General features: G+C 42.8%; 2 protein-coding genes across 4 annotated transcripts; one reads left to right on the top strand and one right to left on the bottom strand.

Annotated features, from left to right (window-relative positions):
- Positions 1-1,633: 1,633 nt before the first annotated feature.
- On the bottom strand, positions 1,634-27,887 carry CCT2 (chaperonin containing TCP1 subunit 2). 3 transcript variants are annotated; one of them, XM_077913790.1, is made up of 17 exons: positions 27,733-27,887; positions 26,661-26,735; positions 26,480-26,545; positions 25,216-25,327; positions 24,617-24,693; positions 24,389-24,501; positions 23,381-23,583; positions 21,465-21,565; positions 21,133-21,260; positions 19,012-19,115; positions 16,017-16,136; positions 15,496-15,624; positions 15,202-15,305; positions 14,833-14,932; positions 13,538-13,679; positions 2,351-2,400; positions 1,634-1,980 (listed from the first exon to the last, which is right to left on the bottom strand). In XM_077913790.1, the coding sequence occupies exons 1-17, from the start codon at positions 27,733-27,735 to the stop codon at positions 1,886-1,888; spliced, it is 1,722 nt and encodes a 573-aa protein (XP_077769916.1). In that variant the 5' UTR covers positions 27,736-27,887; the 3' UTR covers positions 1,634-1,885. The 3 variants fall into 3 exon arrangements, with proteins under 3 accessions (XP_077769916.1, XP_077769918.1, XP_077769917.1); XM_077913792.1 differs by lacking the exon at positions 2,351-2,400 and having other exon boundaries at positions 27,733-27,886; XM_077913791.1 differs by lacking the exons at positions 1,634-1,980; positions 2,351-2,400 and adding an exon at positions 9,642-9,926 and having other exon boundaries at positions 27,733-27,886.
- LRRC10 (leucine rich repeat containing 10) lies at positions 2,795-5,471 on the top strand. Its single transcript, XM_077913801.1, has one exon. The coding sequence runs from the start codon at positions 2,840-2,842 to the stop codon at positions 3,677-3,679; it is 840 nt and encodes a 279-aa protein (XP_077769927.1). The 5' UTR covers positions 2,795-2,839; the 3' UTR covers positions 3,680-5,471.
- Positions 27,888-27,978: the final 91 nt, after the last annotated feature.

The raw sequence follows: 27,978 nt of genomic DNA, 5'->3' as shown, positions 1-27,978 counted from the left end.
GGGGTCCTAGGGGGTCACAGGGGTGACCCTGTTAGAGTGATGCCTGTTAGAGTCACGGACGTCTGCGGCTAGAGACCACGTGGTCTTCCCAGTGAATTGGGGGGTCACGCGGGCCTAGACATGGCACGGAGCCCCCAGGTCCCCGCCGCCTGCACCCGCGCCCAGCCCCAGGCCCTCGAGGTCCCTGGCAGCCGCCGCTGCCCTGTGGCATCGTGTGCTCCACGAGGTCACCTGTGTGGCCTGTTGGCCTTGGGCTGCCCCCGCCTACAGCGCGGTGGGTGCTCGGCACGTCCTGGAGCCTCAGGGTTCTCACCTGGGACCTGGGGAGGAAACCCATCTGAGGGGTGCCTGGGTGGCTCAATGGGCCTGCGGCTCCTGATCTTGGCTCAGGTCATGATCTCAGGGTCGTGGATCGAGCCCCGATGGGCTCCACGTCCCCCGCTCGCACACACTCTAAGTAAGTACTTGCTAGAAAAAAGAGATTTACGTGGCAGGTGTTCTGAGAAGAGCCAGTACACGCAGAGCACCTGGCCCAGTGCTTAGCACCTAGCAAATCAGTTACAAACACTAACCGGTAGCGGTCAGCGTTCTCGGTTTTTCCAGGCGCAACCAGGCAGCTGCCTGAGGACCAGCTGTGGTCACCGGGGCCCGGGTGAATACGGAGGCAAAGCCCAGGCCCAGGCCCCGGCTGGTTACTAGAGGCCGAATCCACAAGGCAAGGAGGCCCGAGAGAACAGCCTTTGACCTCCGAAGCGCAGAAAGCCCAAGGACGTCCCGCCGCCGGCGGGGAGGGGACCGGGAGGGAAGCCGGGCAGCGGGCCTGCACCACCTGCCTCGCGCGCAGCCCGCAGCCCGGCACAGCGGCCACTCACCAGGGAGCCCTTCTGGGCTCCGCTCAGTCTCCCACGAGCACCTGAGCAGTAGAGGCCCTGCAGGAGGCAACCGTGGCCCAGGCTCCCCCAGCAGCCCTCCCAACCAGCCGAATGGCAAGCAGGCTGATGGACTGTTTTAAAACAGGTTTAAAATCAATGTAATTTTAAAAAAATAAAAAAATAAATAAATAAATAAATAAATAAATAAATAAATAAATAAATAAAATAATAATAATAATAATATAATAAAATAAATAAAATAAAATCAATGTAATTTAGGGCAGCCTGGGTGGCTCAGCGGCTTAGCACCTCCTTCAGCCCAGGGCATGATCCTGGAGACCCAGGATCCAGTCCCACGTCGGGCTCCCTGAGTGGCACCTGCTTCTCCTCTGCCTGTGTCTCTCATGGATAAATTTTTTAAAATCTTAAAAAAAAATATAATAAATGTAACTTAGAAAAAAGCCATTCAAACAGTCCAAGAGGGCACCTGCAGAAGGACGGAAAGGTCAGGATTCCTATCTCCCCCAAACCTTCGGGCAAAGACTCCCCAGAGTTATGTCTCGGAGAGCTTTTACGCATATATACAGGGATCTGTACTTATTTCTTTCACAGATGGGCTCGTGCCTCCCCGCCCCCCGACTTCATTCATTTACCCTGAATATCTTCGCATATCGGTCGGTGTAGATTTACCTACTTATTTTCAACAACTGCTCTATTTATTCATATTAAGATACTGTGACAGATACAGACGCTCTCAGAGCTGGGTGCCTTAACCGGAGTGAGGTTTATTTCTCATCTATCTAAATCCAGTTGGTGATAACAGGAGACGTGTTCCGATCCTGGCGCCTATTTGGGGATCCGGGGTGACCGAGGCCGTGCCGGCTTCAACGTGTGACTTCCACACGGGGGCGTCTAAGGTCACCCTGCGGTGTTGCCATCCGGCAGGCAGACGGGGTGGGAGTGGAGGAAGGCAAGCTTGGTTCTACATGAGCCAGGCCTAGAGGAGACGCGTGTCACTTGTGCCCACATCCCGCTGGCAAGGACCCTTGTGCCCGAGGCTGGCACCAGGAAATGTCGGGGCCGGACAGCTGCTCCCTACGGCTCGACACTGTGGAAGAGGAGCACAAACCTTCGGTTGGCCACTACCCCAGGCTCCGTGCAGACGCACCGTAGAAATACATCCTTCAGGAGCCTGGCGTCCCTCTCCTCTCTCTCCTGCTTTTCTCCTTGTCCTTTGTCAAAAGGCAAACTGTGAAACTGTGGAAAACTATTCCCTGGCTGAGCACGTGCACTGCTTCAGATCCACGGGGGAGGAAGGGCGCTATCAAGGGAAAGGCCCTGAAAGATGCGTGTCCGTGACCCCAAGACACGCGTGAGGGCCCGCGCGTGCTCAGGCCCACGGTGGCGGGGTGCTCGCTCCGCCTGTACGAGCAGAGCTGCAGGCTCCCAGGGCCCCAGCGGAGGCTGTTTACACTTACGGTGCCTCGGCATAACGGAACACGGGTGGTTAACATAATTGCGTAGATACCTGCAAACACACAAAAATACATCCATACGTTATAAAGGTTAGACTCCCCAGCGGGGTAAACGAATTTTTTAAGATAAACTGGTGACTTGGGGGCACAAAGGCTGGGGGATACGCATGAGCGTGGGCACAGTACTCAGCCCTGGGGAACAGGCCGCTTTCCTCCGTCACACCGTCACGTATCGGCCAAATGGTTTATCGTTGGTAAAAAAGAGTGGTGCTATTTTCAGCTTGAAAGGAACAATCCAAAAAAAAAAAATGTAGATAAAGGCGGCTGGGGCTCAGGTCCCTGAGAGCGAGTACGTGAGGCTGGCCTGGGCGGCCCAGCCCGCGTGTCGCGCCTGTCACCCAGCACTCAGGGGGCTGTCACGAGCACCCCGCGGTGCTGACGGGAGCCGCCCGGTTATAACGGGGGAGGAGGGTGGCCTCAGCACGGGCGGCCATGGGCGACGCCCTCAGGGCCCTGGCGGCCTGCGTCCCCGCCGACTGCTGCCGGGGCTCCGGGGCCAGAGACCCGCGGGACATGCCGCCCGACAAGACGGTGGACCTGAGCGGCCGGCAGCTCCGCCGCCTCCCGGCGCACGTGTGCTCCTTCCGGGAGCTGGCCAAGCTCTACCTGAGCGACAACCGCCTCAGCAGCCTGCCCCCCGAGCTGGCGCAGCTGCAGAACCTGCAGATCCTGGCCCTGGATTTCAACGACTTCAAGGCTCTGCCCCAAGCGGTGTGTACGCTGCAGCAGCTCTGCATCCTCTACCTGGGCAACAACAAGCTCTGCGGCCTGCCCGCCGAGCTGAGCCGGCTGCAGAGCCTCCGCACCCTGTGGATCGAGGCCAACTGCCTGGGCCGGCTGCCCGACGTGGTGTGCGAGCTGGCGGTCCTCAGGACCCTGCACGCCGGCTCCAACGGCCTGCGCGGCCTGCCGGGCCGGCTGCAGCGCCTGCGGGAGCTGCGGACCATCTGGCTCTCGGGCAACCTGCTCACCGACTTCCCCGCCGTGCTGCTGCACATGCCCTTCCTGGAGGTCATCGACGTGGACAGGAACAGCATCCGTCACTTCCCCAGCCTGGCCCACCTGTCCGGCCTGAAGCTGGTCATCTACGACCACAACCCTTGCAGGAACGCGCCCAGGGTGGCCAAAGGTGTGCGCCGCGTGGGGAGGTGGGCCGAGGAGACGCCGGAGCCCGACCCGAGGAAGGCCAGACGCTACGCCTTGACCCAGGAGGACAGCCAGGAGGGAGAGGCACCTGTCCTGCCATCTCTGCTGCTTCCTCCTGGCTCCTGACAGGCTTCCGTGTGGGTCAAGGCCAAGGACGGAGGTCCAGGCACCTTCCCGAGACCTCCATGTGGGGCGCAGGGGCTTGCTCTGGGCCGCGGGGGGCCTCTGCCAGCAGGGGCGGAGGAAAGGCCTCAACTGCACCAAGGAGTGGACGTTTGTGAGCAACAGCTGCGTGCTACGGGGAGCAGAACTTCTCTGCAAGAAAGTCGGCCTGGCCAAACAGGTATCGTGGGACACTGAAGAGCAAGAAGGCCTGGGACGTCTTGTCCTCCGCTGTCCAGAAGCGGCAGGTCACGAAGCTCATGAACTCCTCAAAGAAGGTATTTATTAGGGATTCACCGGAGTTCTGGTGGCCCTGCTCCAGCCCCTCTGCGGGTTATACTGGGTTTCTATGAATGGCCAAATGTGATCTGAAAGTATTACCAATTCAGGCCACGTACGAAGGACGCCTGTACAGTCAGGCTGACGGAGCTTCTCCCCGGCCGTTCAGTGACCGCGAAGACCCTGATGAAAAGGCCTCCTGGTGGTCGGGCTGCCACTTGCCACTTGCCGGCGGCGCATACTGATTTAGCTTGCTCTCCCTCCGGGGCCTGGCCCGAGGTCTGCCCTCCAATGCTTACTGTTCCTACAATGCCAGGAAGCCTGCAGAAAGCAGAAGGCCTCAGTGGCAGCGTGGTCCCGCTATGATCAAACCTGCTGTGACCTGCCTGCCTCCGTAGAGCAGAGGCCCCTGCTTCACGTTAACGAAGCCGAGCTGAGCTGAATCCCTTCGTGTAGGGAAACCACATTTCCAGAACCGTATTAGGATAAAGGTAGTAGGTGAAAAAGGTCTACTTGAGCGTCTGGAAATCGGAGTTGCGGGTTGTGGTGTACATAGGGCGCTTCTGCCTCCAGCCTCAAGCCTCCCAACCTTTGTTGTGATTTGGTTTGATTTTCATAGATTGGGTCTTTTGATGGTCAGTGTAGAGCTTAGATATTTTGGCCATGTTTTTAAATGTGTAAATTAACGACCTTTTCCTCTTTCCACAAATACATCAACCTTCAATATACTGCTGTCGGCGGGTGATTTAGTAATACAGTCCTTTATGATCTTGGACCTTTCCGCCAGGGACACAAAACATGTCATCATAACTAAAACAATGTGTGTGTAGCTTTTATTTTGTGTGTGTGTGTAGCTTTTACAGTTACTTTTGCCATAAAGCATCTTAATCCAGCAAAGTTTGGTTCTAAAATGACACTGTAAGCAGACTATTTTCGTATGCTTTCCTACTATAAATACTTCTTGCTAAACCAGAGGAAGAAACAGTTCCTTATCACAATCTCTACTGCTACCTCCCAGTCTGTGGAGTATCTGCAACCCAGCGATTAGACTGCCAACAGGTCCCTTTAATCATGGATGTAATAGGTTGTCAAATAGTTAACTCCTTTAGTAACGACTCCAGATTCCCATTAGGCAGCCAGGATTTATAGTTTCTTTTCGCAAGCCTGACTGGAAAGAAACTGCACTCGGTTGATGCTAGGAACCTTATGCCAACAGAACTGCCTTCTGAGCTGTATCTACACTCAGCTTTATAGATGGATTGGACTTTTTTTGACCCTGTCTTCCTCTTCCCAAGATTAATAACGGGTCCACCTTTTCCCACACACCGATAAGCTACAGCCATGAAACAGAGTGAAGCCAACTAAGCTAAGTGGTCTGAATCAAATGTCAAATTATAAACATTTGGCACACAGTCAAGGGGTTTTCTAAAATAATATGGAACAAACATTTCTCAAACAATAAAGTGTTCACCACTGACTCTGCTATCCAAAAATGTTTTCACTATAGGATTTCAATGTTTTATTAAGTAACCATGTAAAGCATATTATTTTTTTTCATGTAAAGCATATTAACATTTGAAAAACCCCGTTTTCATAATAGAAAGTTAAAAATGGGGGAAATGAAGCACTGAAACCCAAAATGCGATGCAGCAGAGAAAAATCTCTTTCCAATTTTTTAAGATTTGAAAGAGAGCATTCGCATATACACGCATGAGGCGGGAGCGGCAGAAAAGAGAATCCTAAGCAGATTCCCTGATGAGTGTGGAGCCCAACACAATCCTGAGATCACAACTTTAGTGGAAACCAACAGTTGGACACCCATCTCACTGAGCCACCCAGGCACTAAAATCTGTAACATGGATTTTATGGAAATGAACCAAGTTTTCTTTTGTCCCCAAATGCAACATCATGGGGGTGCCTGGGTGGCTCAATTGGTTAAGTCCTACTCTTAATCTCAGCGTAGGTCTTGATCTCAGGGTAGTGAGTTCAAGCTTTGCATTGGAGCCTACTTAAAAAAAAAAAAAGGAACATCACTAACAGTTTGCAATTTCACATTTAAAATAGCGGGGGTGGCGCCTGGGTGGCTCAATCAGTTGAGCATCCAGCTCTTGGTTTCAGCTCAGGTCATGATCTCATGGGTTGAGATGGAGCCTCATGCCAGGGCTCTGCGCTCAACAAGGCTCTGCTTAAAGATTCTTTCTCCCTCTGCCCCTATCTAAAATAAATAAATCTGAAAAAAAAAAAAAAAAAAAAAAAGGTGGGCTTATGCCCTAAAAATCAACTACAAATTTTAACTAAAAGCACGTTATCAACTATACAGTAACTTAGAAGCAGTGTAGTATGATGGCTGAGCCTTCCTCACTATGGGAGTTCAAATCCCAGCTTTGCCATTAACTGGTCATTTATCATCTCTGCACCTCAGTTTGTTATTCATCAGTAAAATGGTAAATTTCCACTCCCAAGGGCACTGTAAGGATTAACCAAGTTACTGTGCAAAATTTGCAAAGAACAGTGCCTGGCAGGTGACAGCTAATATTTACGTAACATGTTCCTTTACTAAGTATTGTACCATGCAGCACAGTACTTCTACTCACAAGCAGAACTCCTTGCCTGAAGGCAAAAATATGAGGACAATGGGACAAAAAGGCCTTTTCTGTCTTGGTAAAATTTTCAGCATCTGTGGTCTTGAAGAACTAGAACAATGCAGTGAGAAATGTTTCTGGCTTATCCTTAGGGAAAACACACCAACATGATTACCAAGGATTTATTTTTAAATTTCTAAATGAATATACTTTGCCCTTTTCCTACATTACTTTAGAATCTGCAAAATCACCAAAGTACTTGAAAATGTGAGACTGTTCCTTGACAGTAAACCCATGTACCATGAGAGGCAAGAGTCACAGGACTAAAGACATGGCTGTGTGTCTGCTAGACAGGACTTTCTACCCCTTTGTCACTGTATATATATACCTTGTAATCTCACCACCGTAGAAGGGGTATTAATGCTATTGAAAAAATTAAGTTTACAGGCTTTTCTTCCTTTCTGGACTACTTCTGGAGAAGAGAACAGGAAGCAGAAATTTACCTTTGGATCATCAGTTGTCTACTGCAATACTACCAGGTTATCGGATTTTTGGAGATGTGATCATGCACTGAGCCCACAGGGTTAGGGGACAGACTGACACTTTTGAACACCACTGTTGGTCAGGTACTGCCTTCAGGTCTTGTGTAAATCAATTCATATAATCGTTTTAATACCCCTTTGAAAGAGGTGTTAGGTGCTGCTCAATTTAAAAATAAATCTGCCCCCCCGCAAATAAATAATAAATCTGATGGGCGCCTGGGTGGCTCAGTTGGTTAAGCATCTGACTCCTGATCTCAGGGTTGAGTTTGAGCACAGTACTGGGCTCCACGCCAGGCAATGAGCCTACTGAGAAAGAAAAGGAAAAAAAGAAAAACCCGAACTTGTTTGTTCTTATTCATTTTGACAATATGAAATGTTCCATAGTAATTCTGATTTTAAAAAGTAAAAAAAAAAAAAAAAAAAAAAAAGTCAAGTCCTCTTTACACTTCTGTTGATGTCCTAATACACTGGAGTAGGTACAAAACAAGGCAGACTTTAGAAAAGGACTCTGCACAAGAGTATTCTGTTGACTTTTATCAGTCAAGGTCCTGGCAGGAAAATGCATTCATCCCACAGTTCATAAGGAGAGACCTTAACAGAGGACCTATTACTAGATAAGACTGGGGAGGTGGGGGTGGGGAATCAAGATAGTACCCAGACAACCAGATAGGAATGTTAAGAGCAGCAGTCATCACCATAAGGTTAGAGGAACAGGGAACAGAAATGTCACCCTAATCTAATAAGAGCTAAAAGGCATGAAAAAAGGGGCTGTCAAAGTCTAGTGACAGGTCTCACAGGGGTGCAGCCATTTCCAGAGACAACACAAGCAGGAAGGAGGGATTCCCTATCCCAGATCCTGCCACTGCCCCTGCAGTTCCACCACAGGCAGCTGAGAGGCAGTCAGCGAGAAAAATGGGCCGATGGCCTCCGAGCAGCCAAAGAATGGATCCTGGCTTGAGGACAGGAAAAGGAGAAGAAACAGGATACAGATTTTCCTTCAAAGAAAAACTGAAGGCCACCTAAAGATCCTAAGCACACAATCTTTCATGTAGCTACTGTTAACACACATTCTAAACCTCTAATTCCATGGCACAAAAGTTTTGTGAAAAACTCGCTGCTTCCGTACCTACGATTTCTGAGTTATAAGGAACTCTATTCTAAAACTGTTATAGGAATGAGGCCTAGCTTGGTATTTACATTTAGACATTAAAATTTGTGAACTTGAGATAGTCTAGGTTTATGGCAACAGCGTAATAAGGGCTTCAAAGGATATGAATTCAAAGAAGGGAGTATCTTGGATGTGACAATGAAGATGCCATGTCTCTACCTCTTTTTAGATGAATGCTTACTTAAGATCACTGGAGAGAACATGCTCAAGCATCCTTGTAAGTAAGATCTTACTCCAGCTATTTAGTACTCAGGACAGATGTTCAAACCCACTTCTACTGAAACCTTTATAAGTTTTCTTGGTCGTGACAAGTTCACCTGTTCCATCTCAGGTGTGGGGATGAAAACGGATGTTATGATGTGATAAAGTACTTAAAAAAAATTCAGTACAATTCTTTTTGATCATCTCAGGAAAAGTTTCTCCTTTTTGTGAATGTTGGAGGACATATACTAATATCGCAAAGAAAACCAAGTTTCCCCAGTTTTAACAGCTTCTACCAAAGTTATACTACAATGTTAAGACAAACTTTTCAGACAAAAACAAAACAGGACGGGGGTGCCTGGCTGACTCAGCCGGTAGAGCATGCGACTTCTTGATCTTAAGGTCAAGGGTTCAAGCCCCATGTGGCGCCTACCTTAGAAAAACAAACACAACCAAACAGGTCGTTTTATCCATGTTTCTTAGAAAACCTTTTTGCTCTATGGGAATAAAATGTCTCCCCATTAAGGTAGCAGAGGTACCCTATAAAACCTCAACCAACCTACTGCTGGGCTTTCTCTCATTTCTTGGGCATTCTCCTATACACTGATGAATAATCTCTGAATCTAAATTCACCTTTAAACCATTAACTTTACATGCCTATCTTTATCACTCTCGAATCCATTTGCCAAAAACAATAAACCCTAACACAACAATCAACAATGCTTAAATCTAACCACATCCATTTTAAGAGAATATTGCCTTTTTAAAGCATCAAAGATGCTTGAGAAGCAGCTTGTAACAAACGACTTTTAAAACAGGACCCCTTCAAACTTGAACAGAATCCATAATTATTTTCTTCTATGTAAGAGAACAGTATTTAGACTACCCAAAATGGAGAACTAAACCTTTAAGATACTTTTACTAAACAAAATTAAACACTAACAAAGGTTATATACAATTACAAACCAAGAGAGTAACCTGTATTTATCACATCTAACTTGGACTGGACAAGATCGTTATTTCAAAAACATATAAGGTCAATCATTAGTTAAACCAAACAACTCCATAGAGTATAATCGTTTGTTCCCATTAAATAATTAGAAATGATACAAAAAAAAAAAAAGAAATGATACAAACCACTAAGATAAGAACAATTAATCGTTCAAATTTTTATTTTGATGCACAGTATGAGAAACAAACTTTTAAATCATCTGAATCTTATGGAAAATGAAACAGCAAATAAATTAGACCCATGTTAAAATAGAAGGTCAGTTATACGTCCAAACTTAAGGATATAAGAGCCACAGATAAACTTCGATTCCACAGTCTTCTTTGAGAGGTCGAAGTCTTTCAAACACACCTTTGCTATGAACTAACTGGTCCAGAGCTCAACAGCACATGGGAATGTTTAACAGGGGTGGTGATCAGGGACACGTTTCCTGCAAGTATTATAAAACAGACACTTAAGAAAAACGCAATGGTAAAACTGAAAAGCAGGACTGTAACCAAAGGTTTACATTAAATACAAACCCATCTGGAATCCTCAAACCATTAAAACCGATTCCCTATAACAAGGATGTTTCTACCTCGTAACTAACATCCCTCAATTATTACTGTATTAGTAAGAAGCCATTACAAAATCTGTGGACTGTGAAGACCTATAGATATTTAACAATTCTCAACTTCTCTAAACAACTTAACAAATACACGTTCTTCCCAAAAAAGGCTAATTCATGTTTTCAACTAATGTGTTAGTCATTTTACTAAATCAAAGACAAAGACAGTTTACTCTTAACCAGAAGTTGTAAAATGACAAGGCTTTGGGCATCTAGATGAACATCTCTGGATCACTATCCTAAACGAATGAAAACAAATGCCAGCAAATAAGCTAGAAAAGGGTCAGACAACTCACTCAAGTATATCGACAATGCCTTTCACATACATCTGAGATTTTAAACTTTTATTCTCTGGTGAGAAAATAATGAATCTCTCAAGAAGGTGGCATGGCAGGTGTACTAGAGAATTTTTTTACTTAGTGCCTATGTAAGCACTGCTTCTAGAGGCAAGTACAACAATCATTCTAGAGAAGCAGAAAAAGCATACAAACAGATCCAAAGAGCAGCATACTGGGACCATACAGAAAAAGATCTTCAGGACACCCGGGTGGCTCAGTGTTTGAGCGTCTGCCTGCAGCTCAGGGCGTGATCCCAGGGTCCGGGATCGAGTTTCGCATCGGGTTCCTTGCAGGGAGCCTGCTTCTTCCTCTGCCCCTCTCTCTGTGTCTCTCATGAATAAACATTTTAAAAACCTTAAAAGATCTTTAACTCTGAAGTTTTATGGGATGACTACAGGACGCTGAAAAACATCGGTAACAGAAAAAGTTCTCCAGCAGCTGTCACAGGTCAACTCCGGGAAAACAAGTCCCCTGGAGGTAAAATATGAAGAGTCCCCAGAGTCCAGTATGTTTGAGAAGGTGGAGTTAAACACAATTACTCAATGTTTCTTTACTGCAAATTACTGAGAGCGTCTACCAAATTTAATAAAGACTTAAACCACTAAAACAGTGACAGCTAGGATGCCTGGGTGGCTCAGCGGTTTAGTGCCTGCCTTCCGCCCAGGGCGTGATCCTAGAGTCCTGGGATCGAGTCCCGCATCGGGCTCCACCCAAGGAGCCTGCTTCTCCCTCTGCCTGTGTCTCTGTCTCTCATGAATAAATAAACAAAACATAAATAAATAAATAAATAAATAAACACATACATACATACATACATACAGTGACATCAGCTCAAACGAGGTATTATCGTGTGTACTTCAAATGTGGCTGAGGGTACCAAGTCACTGCAATGAGTGGGTGGCAGACCTTGCCGCCAACCCAGAAAACCTGATAGACCAGTTTCCTTTTGCTATCATTTTGCTTAAGGACAGGATATGGGGCACCTGGGTGGCTTAGCAGTTGAGCATCTGCCTTTGGCTCCGGTTGTGATCCCAGGGTCCTGGGATCGAGTCCTGCTATCAGGTTCCCCACAAGGAGCCTGTTTCTCCCTCTGCCTGTTGTCTCTGCCTCCCTGTCTCTCATGAATAAATAAATTTTTAAAAATCTTAAAAAAAAAAAACCCAAACAAGAGCAAACAACCATACTTAACCAACTTGCTGGCATAATTCTAAGAAAACTCTCAACTTCTCCTTCCCTCACCAATGTTCCATTCCAAAACACGAGCACTCCTCATTACCCTACCCTATCATAGTACCAGGACCAGAGAATCTTCAGATTTTTCAGCCCAGTTTTCCTTCCACTATACCACAGTAGATTTAAATACCATTTCCCCTTTTCTCTCTATGTCCAAATCGCTATTTTCTCCTCTTTCCTTCTTCTGATAGTAACAGAACAGCTGCCATTCACAGGAAGAAAGCCACTGAAGTGGGCGCTACCGGGTTCCGCACAGAGAATCCTTGTGACAGAGTCCATTTAAGGTGCAATCTCATAGTGCTCCTCCTACTCTCCTGTTCCAGAAACGAACTCTCCGTGCTCCCATCTAAAACCAAGCCCTCCTCCTGTTCTCCCATTCCTCCTCGCAGCCACTCAGCGGGCTGCCCCCCCCCCTGCATCCATCACCCCCAGAGATCACTCCCACCGACAGCACTGAATGCTCACTGTAGAGACCCATATCCTCTAGCTCCCATTCACAAGAGACTCCCTGAGAAAGCAGTTTATACATACATTTCCTCCAATTCTTCCCCTGGCCTCTGTTGAACCTAATTTAGACTTGTCCTCTCCACTCCACAAAACTGCTTGTTAAAAATACCAACGGCCTCTTTGCTAAATCAATCTTTAAGGTCAATTTTCAGGCTTTATCTTACTTATTCTTATCACCGTGGTGATCACTCCCCACCCTTAAGCACTTTTTCATTTGGCTTTTGAGACACACATTTCCTGGTCTTCCTCCTACCTCAGTGGCACCCACACCCCCAACCTTTCAAATTCTGTATTATGGAAAATTTCAAACATACAGAGATTGTATAAAGAACCCCCATGTATCCATTACCCAGTTTTAATAATTATCCTTTATCCATACTTTTATGTTCCTTTTTAGTGTCCTCTGTCAGTTGCTCTGAATCTTCCTAAACTTACTACTGGAGCTCTCAAGTGTTCAGTGCTTAAAATCGCTTTCTTCCTTTAGCTACATTCCCTCTCTTGGGGACACAATCAGTCTCACGGCTTTGAATGCCACATGTAGGCTGACAACTCCTAAACTTAGCAATCACACCTCAAACTTCTCTCCTAAACTACAGACTCAACTACCCAACTGCTTTCACAATGGAAAGCTCAAATGTCCAAGTCTGACACCCCCACCCTCCTTCCCAAAGTCTTCTGCATCTGAGATAAGAGAAATTCTCACTTCTCCAAGAAAAACCTTGGATGAGCCTTCATTCCCTTTCCTCTCACACCTTATATCCAAACCATAATCAAACTTCGCTGGCTCTACTTCAAAATCTTTTACCAACTCTTCTCACCAACCTTACCTGTATCTACTGGTACAAGCCACCGTGCTCCCCACCCATATCCCTGAACCGCGGCCACTGAACAGGCAAAATTAACGTTTTTAATAACTACTAGTAAGAACAATTAAAATTATTAACTGCGGTGATCCTAGGTGGCTCAGCGGTTTAGCGCCTGACTTTGGCCCAAGGCGCGATCCTGGAGTCTCGGGATCGAGTCCCGCATCGGGATCCCAGCATGGAGCCTGCAGACTCAGCCTGGTGAAAAGACATTTGTTCTTACTACTACAGCCCTTCACTCCCAATCTGGTTTTGACCTTTTCAAGCCTGGCTCTTGATGTGACCTTTCAATCCTGTGAGCTCCTCTATGTCACCCATACCTCTCTCCTCCTAAGCTTTTCTGCCTTAAATCTAAGAGTTGTGACTACGTATTTTAAATAACATGCATAACATTTTAGCTACGCAGAAATGCCTTTTTCTATCAACTACAATTACCAAATACAATCATCTATTTGTTGCTTCCTAAAAACTGTTCATTAAAATGCTACAATACCTTGGTGCTGCTTTGATAATGTTGTCCACACGCAGAATCACCTCTGCTGCTTCAGCTGCACTCAAAAGAACTTGTCGCTTCACTTGGAAACTTTCTGTTATACCCAGTACTGCCATATCTCCGATGGTACCTTCCTTCATATCTGAAGAGAGAAAGTAATGTACTAAACAACTACAGTTTTAACTAAATTTAACAAAAATATCCCTAATGATATACAACAAATAAAATTAATCTTGTTATGAAAAATGAGATTACAAGACCACACTACCCAATTTGTTAGAGAAATTTCATCAACCTAACTCAAGCCTTTTAGAAAATGAAAATGTCAATTATTGGATCATCTGTATTAATGGAAGACAACTAGGTCAGGTAATGGAAATTTTACACAGAAAACCCAATCACCTGTTTTATTTTTTTTATTTTTATTTACTTATTCATGAGAGACAAAGAGGGAGAGAGGCAGAGACATAGGCAGAGAAAGCAGGCCCTATGCAGGGAGCCCGATGCAGGACTCAATCCCGGGAATCCAGGATCACGCCCCGGGCAGAAGGCAGGTGCCCAACCCTCGAGCCACCCAGCTGTCCCCTGTTTTTATCTATATACACGCATGTATGTGTGTATATATGTACACGCGTATATATAAAATTACTGCAAAAAATGCGCTCATCACTAATTACCATGGATTCTTAAGAACTGGAAGAGAATTCAAAAGCCATTTACTTTTCCTTTTAGGAGAATGCAATACTTGACTTTTTGACAGTTATTATTCATTAGCTCTCTCTTCTCCGGTGCAGAATTATCTATCCTCTATGACTGCTCCTATGTCTTGGACAGTTGACTGGGAAATTTTTCTATTTGAATTATTAAATCTACCTCTTTGGTCACTTTTATCTATGTATCAAAGATCTGAAAAAAAAAAAAAAAAGATCTGCACTCAAGAATGTCTCATCTCTTAATAAGTTTCCCAGTGAGATTAGGATTTAATGTTGATTATACTCTAAGAAACTTAACAAAGTTTACATTTATTTCAGGATATTAGTACTATTTATGTATTTAAATCCTAGCCACCACATAGTAAACTAATTACAAGTCTTCTAACTAACTCTATAACCCCTTATGAAGAACACTCCTGAGAGTGCTGAAAATAGGAAGTTAAACATTCTCCTAAGATATGTAATGGTTACAGAGGCAAGCACCACAGGAATCTTCTCTATGGTTACCAGAATTCATCTTAAAAAAAAAAAAAAAATTTGTTATTACCCTTACTTATTACAGGGTTCTAACCGACTTCTTACCCAGGCCAGCAGTTGTGTTGCCTTCACTGTGGGCAGCTCGCAGCTGGGCCACCAGGTCTGCACTGTCGTAGCCTGCGTTATCAGCTATGATAGTTGGCAGCTATAAAGTGAAAAAGACAAATGGTAACCATTTGTCATTTACTTCCACCTAGGACTTTTAAAAATCATACATTTATATGCAACGTAAAATTGTTCCCTTTGTAATTACTACTCATCATAAAGATAAACTACAGAATCAAATTTAAGCAGTGTGAACAGTTTTTTCTTAAAGCCAAAAACACAAGTGTGTCCAAAACAGAAAAATGTATTCATTTAAAAAACCATCAACACTCACAAAATTTATAAATTCAGATCTCTTTATCAACTTACCATTCTCAGTGCTTTAGCATAAGACTCCATCGCAACAGCTTCTTTGCCTGGTGTTCTACTGGCAAGCTGTGTCACAGCATGAGCCATCAGCATCTCAGAACAGCCTTCAGATTAAAATGAAATTCCAGTAAAATATGATGTTTAGGTATCTCCAACAAACTCAATTACTGATTTTCCTTCAAACATGTAAAATATTTTAAAATTAAGTATAAATGCACTATATATATCATATCATTATAGCCAAAACATTCACTGTCTTTATAAAACATGGTTTAATACTTTTAAAACACTTACCTCCTCCATACACTGTTCTAGAATCCTTCACAGTTTGGGCAAGAACACAAAGAGCATCATGCAAAGATCTTTCTGCTTCATCTAAAATCTGTTGAGTGGCACCACGCAGAACAATGGTACAAGCTTCACCTGAAGTTAAAAAATAATATTCTTAGGTCACCGTGAATACTTAGTTACATAACAGTAAAGAGTTTGTCTTCTATTTATGCAGATACTGGTTATGATTACTACTTGATTTAAAAATGAACATGTCCTCGGCTGTTATACATTCTTTTTTGCTAATAATCCATGTTCACAGTAATTCTAAATTATCTAGAAAACAATCATGTTGAATACACACTGTTCACAAAGGCAAGGTTAACATGAATCTGACCTCAAGAGACTGAAATTAACATGCATCCTATGCTTCTCAAGAATTAAGACACATCACATTCCACTAAACATAATAACTATTTCTTTTAAATTCAATCGAGCCTATCAAAGATTTAGGAACCTAAATCAGGATCTACATAATCACTTACCAAGGGCTACCCCAGAAAAGTGGATAAGTTTATCTTCTCCAATCATGACTTCCTCAATAAGCTTGCAACTTCCAAGCTTCACTAGTTCTGGGTGGTCAAAGGTAGAGGCAATTTCACCACCTATGAACATGAACATATGTTAGTTAAACGCACATGTTTAAAATTTGTTTTCTAACAAGAACTAATGAACACATTTAAGTTGACTGCTTACTATATACCAAGCACTCTTTTAAGCACTTCATATAAATTGACTAATCTTTATACAAAAATTCTCATGAGAGGTATTACCCGATACAAAATAATAAAATTGAGGCAAAGAGATACTTAGCTTCTCATTCAAGGTTACATAGCTCAAACAAAAACATGGTGAAGCTGGGATTCAAATCCAAGTACTCTGTTTTCAGACTTACCTGTGCATACTCTATTTCCATAAGCTTAAACTGGGATTTTAACATTTACTGTTAAGCCTGAATTTAAATTCAGATTCTCTGTTGAATCTGGTCTAGACGACTAGTACCCTCATGATCCAATTTCCCAAAATATGAAAGTATTTGACTAGTTCATTACGTCAACAGATGTAGACATTAGAAACTGCTTAGAGTATCAGAAACCTGCTAATCATCAACTGAAATCTCAGAAAGCCCCTGTAAGACTTAGAAAAAGGGGAGACCTATATTAAGAATTTCCCAGAGCAAACCTCATGAGGTGTCAAAAAAGTAAATGTATCTTGGGGCGCCTGTGTGGCTCAGTCGGTTAAGCATCCAACTCTTGGTTTTGGCTCAGGTTATGATCTCAGGGTCATGAGATAGAGTGGTGTGTCAGGCTCGCACTCAGTGTGGAGTCCACTTGTCCCTCTCCCTCAGCAGCTCCTCTCCCATGTACTCGCTCAAATAAATAAAATCTTTTAAAACAAAAACTAAATATATTTTATTGCGTCTTATTTCTATTCCTATTTTCCTTCCATCTTCCCTGGTGTAAACTGAAAGGTTCAGCCATTTCCTTTTCTGGTTTTAACTGTAAAAGTTGTTTCCATCTTAAAATCCTTTTCTCTAAGTTTATTACTCTTTTAATAAAGCAGATTCCCTCTATCATCATCAACCAACCCTTTTCATACTCCTTACTGTTAAGTCTGAATTACTGATACTTGACATCTAATTTACAGAAAATTTATTAAAAAGACTCAGATCTTTCCAACTCAGCTGATTTATACTCATCTGTACAGCTGAAGCTTGACTGGTCTGCACCTGAGCCTGCTATGTGTTCTAGATGTGAGACGCAAGATATTTGGGACACCACACCCCCAAAATGAGACTAATTTGGCTGATGAGAATTTTCACTTAGCCACATCTGAGAAAATATTTCTAGACATTACGAGAGCCAACTTCACACATCTTGACAACACACAAGTTAAGAATGGGAGGAACCACAGGGTTAACGTTGCATTTGGTTGTGCTTGGCGCAGTGAATTTTCTTCTGAGTGTATGTGGCAATGTATCAAGTCGATATCAAACTTATCCCATGAATGTGCTATCATTAACGTTTATTTCTTATGTCGTATCTTTTAATTTTTTGCCTTAAAGGAGAAATTACCCCGTAAATTTTATCACCTTAAGCAAGTGATAGATATGTAATGGCTCTTAAAGAACTCTTTAAGTATGGGGATGCCTGGGTGGCTCAGTGGTTGAGTGTCTGCGCTCAGCTCAGGTCACAGTCCTGGATTTCCAGGATTGAGTCCCACATCGGGCACCCTCCCCTGCAGGGAGCCTGCTTCTCTCAATCATGAATAAATAAATAAAAATAAAATCTTAAGAAAAAAAACTCGAAGTACGTTAATGGCTTTTTTTAAAAAAGATTTTATTTATTTATTCATGAGAGTTACAGAGAAAGAGAGAGGCAGAGACACAGGCAGAGGGAGAAATGTGGGACTCGATCCCAGTTCTCCAGGATCATGCCCTGGACTGAAGGTGGCGCTAAACCACTGAGCCACCCAGGCTGCCCCCCTAATGGCTCTTAAAGAACTTTAATTAAAGTAACCTCTCTTCAAAGTAATTAAAGGAAAAACATCTCTTTTTAGGTCAGAAGACCACACTTCTCAAAATATTAAGAGCGGATTAAGAAGTTACTCTGAAATGAAACCAATTCTACCCTTAATAATAATTAGCATACTTCTAATACTCATGGCACTCGAAAACTGATTTTATATCTCAAAACCCTCTTCTTAATTCTCATTGCAGGATCCCAAACCAACTTTCCAACCCATTCATTCATTTTCAAAGCCCTGAAAATTAGAGAATAAAGGCTGCAAAACGTAGTCTTTCAAGGGCTACTTAGTGGTTATTTTAAAAACTACTACTACAATAAAAAGTCAAGTTGCTCGTTGTCATTTTGATGTCAGACATTATCTTACTTTTAAACAAATTTCTATTCCACACAACTGGGATTTTCAAACTCATACCTCTATTGGAGTGTATCACACTATACTAACTTTTCATTATTCATTGCTGGATTGTTTCACATGTAGTTCAACATTACTTCCACAAATTTAAAAAAGTTAACAGAAATAATGTTTAAGCACTGGACCCACACTCTCTGACACAGTCAAGTGTTCAGTAAACGTTACTATTATAACTTACTGCAAAGGGCACAAAGCATTTGAGACTCAGCACTAGAAATAAACAAATGAATAAACTAGATAAAACTTAGTCCTTAAGGTTTAGTTTTAGACTAGGGGTAGAACACTGGTCCTGTGCGTTTGTGAGAAAAGACCTATTATCTTTAAAACAATGCAACAAAAAGTTACCTATAGCTATAGCAAACATGGCAGATAATTTGGTTATCTAAGGATGTCAAAAAACTGTTTCTGAGAATAATGAAGATATTCTCAAGTTCCTTAAAAAGTATGTCTTTGTACTCTGAACAGTGTAAATTACATATATTAACATTCAATAAATCCAAGAGTGATTAATGTTCGAAATTAATGTCTTTTTTCTCCTACCTGTAACAAGAGCTAGGCGTTCCACACCTGCAAAATCTGCATGTTCGATAGCCATAACACCAGCAGCACCAAAGAGCTGTTCAGGGTAATTGTAAATTAACTGCCTATAAATAAAAATGTTCAAAATTGTTACTTCACAAGGCTAAAAAACATGGAACCATTTTTTCCTTACCAATAAGGAAATACAAATTAGAAATCCCCTATCTTCCCTATGCAGTAATTCATAAATTATATAACTTAACTGCAATAGCACTGCAAACAGATAGTTTTTTTTATATTGCTATTGACAGGATAAACCGGACCATAATCCTGAAAAGCAATGTAACAGAAATCCATCAAAAACCTATCAATGCTCACATGCTTTAATTCCACTTCGGAGGCTCTACAGTAAGAAAATGAATTTAAATGTTAAAAATCTTTAATGAAGGGATGTATAAAAATTTTTACAATCAACAGCAAAACCTGCCAATGACTCAATGTCTATCAGGAATGTGTTTGTGCAAATCACAATTTACCAATTATGAAAGCTTGATATTTTAAGTAAAAATTTATACTGTTAAGTCAAAAAAAACAAAAAAAGGCAAGTTATAAAGGCCTATGTTCACAACTAAGTGAAAAACTGGAATTAGAAACCACACATACACACACAAGTCGGCTTAATAAAAATTTCAGGAAGGTTAGACCTCAGATTGTTCCTATTTTATCTCCCAAAATGAGCATGTTATTTTTATAATAGGAGTAAAAAGGACACATTTAGAAGTTTAGAACTTAAAAAAAATTTTTAAACAAATAATCAGTGTAAGGGTCTCCTCTGGTTGGCTCAGTTAAGCCCCCAACTCTTGATTTCAGCTCAGGTCATGATTTCATGGCTGTGGGATAGAGCCCCACATGAGGCTCCACACTGGGCATGCAGCCTGCTTAGGATTCTCTTTGCCCCTCCCTGCAAATATTTGATTTTCCATCAAATATTAACTGTCAAAGTTAACCACTGCCATTTTATTGCTAGGAATATGCTGTTTCTCTTGGTCTTTTCACCATTTAAAACAATCCAAAGGATTTAAGTAGAGAAAATTAGACAGAGACCCTGAGATAGGAATGAGCAAATAGTTCAAAGCAGTGGGTTCAGGCCGCCTGAACCTGGAAGCAATTAGAAGACTTTCTACCCAAACTCCAGCCTGGGCTTCTGGAGCAAAAGGGCGACATGGTGAGTACCGGACTCCTCTACTGCCTACTCTAGACCCTACTGCGAGGTGGCACTCACTACCGTTGGATCCTGGGTATGTGGTCCCGTAACATCAAGGACTCAAAGATGGAAGGAAGCTGGCCAGAGAGGCATGGAAGAAAGCTGTGAGTGAGTGCCTACCTCCTGGACACGGATTCCGTGTTATGCTGCCTCAGACCACTGGAGTGGATAGAATTTTTTTTTTTTTTTTTAAGAGTCATGACTTTTTATAGTCTTTTCTAGTTTTACTGAAAAAACTTTTCTATTGCCTTTGGGGGAAAACAAAAATCTACACACACTTTAGATACTAACAATTAAAAGTTCACAGTTTACACATACTTTCATACAAAAAAAAAGACCTAAAACTATTACTTTTCATCTCTTCGTTCTTGTTTTATTCCTTTGCTACTGGTTTTTGGCTACTTCAAACTCCCACCACTTAATATGGAATTGAATCTCTTCACCAGGGACGTCTGGGTGGCTCAGGTCATGATCCCTGGGTCCAGGGAGCGAGTCTCACATTGGGCTCCCTGCGTGGAACCTGTTTCTCCCTCTCTGCCTGTGTCTCTGCCTCTGTCTCTAATAAGTAAATAAAATCTTTGGGGAAAAAAAAAAAGTATCAAAAAAAAAATCTCTCTACTACTATATGTATACTATAGCCCAAGACTAAAATATAACTGCCAGAGCAGAAAACTTACTAATGTAACAAAGCTTATTAAGTATATTAACATAAAACAGTACCATCATTGTGATGCAAATGCCGTTATAAAATTCTATTTAAAAAAAAAAAAAAAAAAAGTTCCTAACAACATGTCACTAATATGAAGTATTTCCGTCTTTGCAGACAAAAACCATTTATTAGATTATTACAAATATTGTTAGCAAAAGCGCATACAGACCTGTTAATAAAGCAATTTATCCCATGCTTAAGAATACGTTCAACTTTCTCCTTCATTTTTTCCTTTTCGGCATGTTCTATTTCAGCAACCTTTGCTGTAGAATCAACTCTTACTCTGGAACCAAATATCTAAGACAAAGAAAAGCATAAACAGTAGGATCACTTTCTTTACTTTTAAGAGTCCCACAGCAAAAACATTTTTATGTAAATACACTAAAACGACATATTTGAATACATTCATATATGTTCTAGGTTTTTTTAGCGCAACTCATTTTGAGCCTGAGTTTATAAAGCAGCTAGTAATTAGAATTCCAAGAAACATAGTGAACGTACCTTTATTTTGTCTGTATCCATACCAGTATTTGCAATGAGAATTTTAGCATTTTCAATTCGCTTTGGTTGATTTACTCCAATTTTTTTATCCAACAGAAAGCCTACAATAGAATGTTGTAATACTTCAAAAATATGTTGATAAATCTTTATGTCTGCTTTATTAAGTTACTCTTTCAAAGAACACATTTAAGTCCAATTCCCAAACTCCTAGAACCTATAAAGCTTTTCACTAAAGCAAGTGATCATAAAAATCAATTTAGCAGGTGGAAATCTTAAGGGCACAGCACAAATATTAAGAATAAACATAGTATTTTGAAACTTGTTTCACATGTAACAAAATATGCAGTTGTGGATTGTAATATAAAGCTACTAAGTCCACTTTCATTAGCTTAAAACCAACCCAAAAGAAAAATGGTGAAGATTCAGGAAAACAAGGTATTGCTAGAGATACTAAACTTTTTAAAGAACTGAGGCTGGTGATAAAATTTTAAAAAAGAAAAGAAAAAAGCGCATGTACAATGGAGTCAGACAAACCTAGCCCCAATCATGTCCATGCTGCTTACAGGCTCTATGTGTGCAACCTTGGACAAATTAACCTTAGCTATTCATGTGTAAAACAAGAGTTATCACCACTGGCAAAGATTCTAGTTTCCAGCCTATGGGCCTGTGATTTGGAATTCTCTTTCCAGGCTTCCTTTAGATGCACACATAACTTTCACCTTTTTAAGCCATTACCATCTTGAGTTTTCTGCTCTATTCAGATGAACCTAATTCTCAATCACTGGAATCGATACCATGAGCAATAAACGACATTTTAAGCAAAATTTGTATTAGAATACTTGTACAGAACACTCAAAAATGGTAGCTATCCTGTTTTCATCACCTTTCCTCACCATTAGCCCCTATTAAAAATGCTACACCGCCCTTGCATATAAATTCAACAAGAGTATTTTCAGAATTGTTACTCCCTTGAAATAGAGACAAATAACATACAGTTAAGATCTGGAGACAAATCACTGGTAAAGCTGTTTCTCCTCTATAGAAGAGAATGCTTACACATTTGATAAATACAATATAAAGATGTTTCGGGGTAGGGGGATGGGGTAGCTGGGTGATGGGCATTGAGCAAGGCACGTGATATGATAGGCGCTACATGTCATATGCAACTGAGAAATTACTGAACACTGCAAATGAAACTAATGGTGTACTACATTAGCTAGCTGAATTTAAATTAAAGGTATTTTGAGGGATCCCTGGGTGGCGCAGCGGTTTGGAGCCTGCCTTTCGCCCAGGGCGCGATCCTGGAGACCCGGGATCGAATCCCACGTCGGGCTCCCTGGTGCATGGAGCCTGCTTCTCCCTCTGCCTGTGTCTCTGCCTCTCTCTCTCTCTCTCTGTGACTATCGTAAATAAATAAAAAAATTAAGAAAAAATTAAAAAAAAAATAAAATAAAATAAAGGTATTTTGAAAAATTCATACTGTAAGAACAAAATATGTTATTACTAAGGAAATTGTAGTTGCTAAAACATTTATTACTTTTTAAGAAAACCAAGAACTAAAACTTCAATACCTACCAGCTAAATGATACGACTTACACAAACTTCCTGGAAAAAGTGCCATTTCAGAATAGCTTTTATTAAAACTGTAATTTCTTTACTAGAGACTGCAAGAACTTCAAGGTATAAAGTGAAACCTTTGAGATTATCAAAGAAATGCTGGCATGGTGTGAAATGAAGCACACAGTTAAGTATGAGAAGCGGATTAAAAAGACAAAAACGGTTGCAATATGATTTGTACCCTTCAAGACTTTTCTGGCTTTGTAAAGTGTCACTAGTCCCAACGAGCTAAAAAGATTCACTATTTATCCTTCAACACCTGACGAAAGCCTGTTTTCCCATATTCAACACACACATACCTTCATCTAAATAGGAATCTGCCAGACTTCCTCCTAGCTTCTTGATGACATGAATTGCCTCCAGATTACCAGAACCTTTCAGTCTGAGAACAGCTTCTACGGCTAACTGAGTAAAGTGGTCTTTGTGATGAGTAAGAAGTTTTGAGGACAATGTTGTTCCCGCAATGTTCATTAAATCTTGACGGAACTTAACTTCGTCAGAACTAAAAGAAAGAAAAAAAAAAAAAGCAAAAAGACTCATGCCTGTTTTTAAAATGCTTCTCCAAAGATATCAGTCCTATTTTTTTCTTCAAAATTCATCCAAATACTTGTCAAAAGATAATTTCACCTCAGTCAGGGCTCTAAGCTTTGGCAAAAGAATTAAAGTTCACCAGCAATCAAGAAACGCACAATTAAAGGATACTACACCTTCCCCACCAATCTGGCAGCACACCAAAATAGAAACACAAGCAGACAAAATAATACCAAATGCTTCAAGAACACGGATAAATGAGTATTGCTATACAGATGCTATACAGATTATCGAGAGTGAAAAATAAAGGTTTTCTAGAGAATTATTTGTAAATAAAAATGTCTTAAAATACACATATACATTTGAACCCAACAATTACACTTCCTGAAACATTTTTCTGGTTAAGAGGTTTGTCACAACTGTTATCGTAAATCTTAAATTTATCAAAATACAGATCTCCAACTCTAGATAGATAAACTACACTATAATCAAATGTTTACCTGTTAAAATATTGAAGAAAATATTAACATTCAGAAATATGCTTATTATTCAATTAGTTAGAAGCTAAAAAACCCTCTACACAATGACTCTGTGTTTTGTTTTTTTGTGATTTTACATTCTGGAGTGTAATGTGGGGATGTTTTGTTATTGGGACAGGATGAGGCAACAGGGTCATGTTTCTGTATGCTCTTCACTATTCTCCAAACTTCCTGCATCGAGCATCATTTTGAAAAAAATGTTAAAAGTTTAAAACAGTATTATTTTGGTATACTGACCCATGATCAACTGCAGAATTCAACAGAGCCTGTCTTGCTGCCTTTGTGGCTTCTCTCCAACCCGCAATGATGGTCTGTGGGTGAATCTTTTTTGCAATCAAAGTTTCTGCTTCCTATTAATAAACGGTGGAAAACATTCAATAGAAAACACACAGAAAGAACTCAACTACTTCTGATACAAGAGCAAAAAACAGTAAAATGAGGTTAAAGTTGCTCAGATACCCTTACCCTTAGTAATTCTGCTGCTAGCACAGTAACAGAGGTAGTACCATCACCAACTTCATCATCTTGAACCCTTGACATATCTAGAAGTAAGAAACTAGTTCGTAACTCATTTATATTTCATATAAATGCATTCTGAATTACTTCTCCATAGCTTACCTAATTCTCCAAACATATTGACTACTAACCTCAATCTCACTTATCTAGGTTTCCTCACTGGACAAACTCTTTAGAGATTCTCAGCCTAGAAATGTTTTATTATTAATTGCATGGCACTTCAGAAGCTTTTAGTTTACTAATGGTAGTAATTAAAAATTGGACATCAATTAACTGAAAAGTAGTCAATAAAGCCTAGTTAAAAATCATTTCAGGGGCGCCCAGGTGGCTCAGTGGTTTAGCACCTGCCTTCGGCTCAGGGCGTGATCCTGGGGTCCTGGGATCGAGTCCCGCATAGGGCTCCGTGCATGGAGCCTGCTTCTCCCTCTGCCTGTGTCTCTGCCTCTCTCCGTCTCTCATGAGTAAATAAATAAAATCTTTTAAAAAATAAATAAAAAAAAAATGTGTTTTAAAAATGGTAAAAAAAACTTTATCACTTTCAGACTTACCAACTAAAACTTTAGCTGCTGGATTGTCCACACCGATGTTTTTTAGAATAGTTGCACCATCATTAGTTACCATAAGGGAAGCATCTCGTCCACTGCTTAATAGAATTTTATCCTAAAAGGAACAGATTTGATTCAAGTTAAGATACAAACACATCTGGAACAATGTATGGGTCAATCAGTACTCTCATATTCTGCTAACGTGTAAATACTCTGGATGGCAATTTGGCAAAAATCCAAATTTTTCCAGTGCACTCTGTAAGCAAACCCTGGTGTTTGTCCCCAAAAACACTCAAACAAGGAGACATTAACCAGGTTGTTTCAGCACCGCAATAGCAAAAACAATGGAAACAAACTAAGTGTCCCTCAATGTGGTTTAATAAATAGAAAATACAGATTATCTATACTAAAAAGGATTTTCTTAAAACCTACAGAAAAGGGGCAGCCCGGGTGGCTCAGCAGCTTAGCACCACCTTCAGCCCAGAACCTGAACCTGGAGACCTGGGATTGAGTCCCACGTTGGGCTCCCTGCGTGGAGGCTGCCTCTCTCTCTCTCATGAATAAATAAAATATTTTTTTAAAAAAACCTACAGAAAAAGTACACAAAGTAGTATCTTTAAAGAATACATGTAACAAAACACATAATAGGCGCCTAAATCTATTGGGAACATTTACACCCAGATAGAAGAATGGTTGTCACTGGAGAAGGGATTGAAGATGGTGGTCTAAGGGGCTTTAGTTGTATCAGTACTGTTCTGATTTTTAGGAAAGAGAACCTATCCATGTCTTAACATATATAAAAGTTAATTTTGAAGTTTAAAAAGCATCCCCAGAGGGACGCGTGGGTAGCTCAGTGGCTAAGCATCTGCCTTTAGCTCAAGGCATGATCCTGAAGTCCTGGGATCAAGTCCCACATGAGGCTCCCTGCATGGAGGCTGCTTCTCCCTCTGCCTGTGTCTCTGCCTCTCTAATGAATAAATAAAATCTCAAAAAAAAATTTTTTTTAATTTTTATTTATTTATGATAGTCACACACAGAAAGAGAGAGAGAGAGAGGCAGAGACACAGGCAGAGGGAGAAGCAGGCTCCATGCACCGGGAGCCTGACATGGGATTCGATCCTGGGTCTCCAGGATCGAGACCTGGGCCAAAGGCAGGCGCCAAACCTCTGTGCCACCCAGGGATCCCCCCAAGAGGGAGTTCTTAAATAGATTTCCAACAACGGGTCTCAAGCAGCATCGAACCATACGGATTCCTTGTTGTCCTTACCATGCCCTTAGGTCCTAGGGTGCTCTTCACCAAGTCTCCAATAGCAATGGCACCAATAAAAGACGACTGGAATAATTAAAAAAAAAAAAAGATAAAGAAATTAGAAGTAAAAATCAATCTTACAGTCTGAAAATTCGTAAAGTGCAACAGCAAGACTTTTAGAGAATGGGAGAAAGCTTACCAGCCGAGCCGTCTCCGCTCTCTCTTCATCAGCTCCAGCCTTGAAGATGTTCACAGGTGCGAGGGAAAGGGACGCCTGAAAGAAGAAGAAGAAAAAAAATCAACAATCAGCTTGAATACCAATATTTAACGCGTATTGATGCATTCCTGCTAGAAATACGTGTAGGCATTTAAGAGGAGGTCAGTTCACGGCAGAAGCGCACTTCGCACTTCTCCCAGCAAATGACGTTGTGCATCACCCCGGGGCGGAGGTCTGCGGAAGCGGGGACGAGGGGCTGCAAAGCTGTGTGAACGAGGGGATCTGCGGGCGCTCGCCCTCCGGGTAAACATCACAGCGCGGAGGAGGGCTGTGCAGGCTGAACACGGGGCAGCCCTAGCGCCGCCGCGGCCCGGGCCGTGACCCCGGGGTCCCAGGATCGAGTCCCGCGTCGGGCTCCCAGTGGGGAGCCTGCTTCTCCGTCCGCCTGTGTCTCTGCTTTAATCAACAAATAATTTTTTTTTTTTTTTAAAAGGCTTGGGGATCCCTGGGTGGCTCAGCGGTTTGGCGCCTGCTTTGGGCCCAGGGCGTGACCCCGGGGTCACGGGATCGAGGCCCAGGTCGGGCTCCTGCGTGGAGCCTGCTTCTCCGACTCTCTCTCTCTGTGTCTATCATGACTAAATAAATAAATAAATCTTTAAAAAAAAAAAAAAAAAGGGTTAAGGTGGCTTTGAGGCCGAGGTAGGCAGGAGCCTCCATCTGCGCCCGCGGCTCCACGCCCCGCCCCGCCGAGGAGGGCGGGGCCTGCCGCGCCAGCCCGCCCCGGGCACTAGAAGCTTCTCCGCGCGGCTGAGCCCGGGGCGTCGGGCCCGGGGAGCAGCCGAGCCCGCCCGAGACGCGGCACCGAAGCCCGCACCCCCCACCGCCCCCCGCGCCGGGAGCGACGGAGGGCTCGGCCGGCGGCCCGCGCCATGCGCGGCGGGCGGCCTCGCGGGACGGACACGAGGAGCCTGCGGCGACGGGAGGGCGGACGCGAGGGGCGGCGGGGGGCGGGGGGCGGCGGGGGGCTTGGGCAGGGCCGCGGGGCCAGACTCACCATGGTTCCGCGGCTTCGGCACACGCGCTCGCCCCTCACGGCTCACGCCCGGGACCGGAGGGAAGAGAAGCCGGAAATGACGGCACACGCTCCACCGCAGGGGGCGGGGCCCGGCCGGCGCGCGCCGCGGCCGCCTGGTGCCGCCCCCTGGGCCAGGGCGGGGAAGCCGTTGGGAGCGGAGGACGGCGTCGAAAACGTAGCACGTCACAGGGAGGGGGCGGGGCTTCGGCTCACGCTCCGCCCTCT

The sequence above is a fragment of the Canis aureus genome, chromosome 11 (assembly GCF_053574225.1).
Source record: "Canis aureus isolate CA01 chromosome 11, VMU_Caureus_v.1.0, whole genome shotgun sequence".
NCBI classification, from domain to species: domain Eukaryota; kingdom Metazoa; phylum Chordata; class Mammalia; order Carnivora; family Canidae; genus Canis; species Canis aureus.
The sequence above is the reverse complement of the archived record's forward strand: the minus strand, read 5'-3'. Positions and strand labels throughout refer to the sequence as shown.

Bases quoted from the DNA above. Each gene is read 5' to 3' on its own strand.
- CCT2 (XM_077913790.1), bottom strand. The intron at 13,680-14,832 runs GTAAGAAGTCGG...TTCTCTCTTCAG, and splicing joins CAACACAACTGCTGGCCTGG to ATATGAAGGAAGGTACCATC. The intron at 2,401-13,537 runs GTATTGTAGCAT...GTGTGTTTGCAG, and splicing joins ATTATCAAAGCAGCACCAAG to GTATCTACGCAATTATGTTA.
- LRRC10 (XM_077913801.1), top strand. From the start codon at position 2,840: ATGGGCGACGCCCTCAGGGCCCTGGCGGCCTGCGTCCCCGCCGACTGC.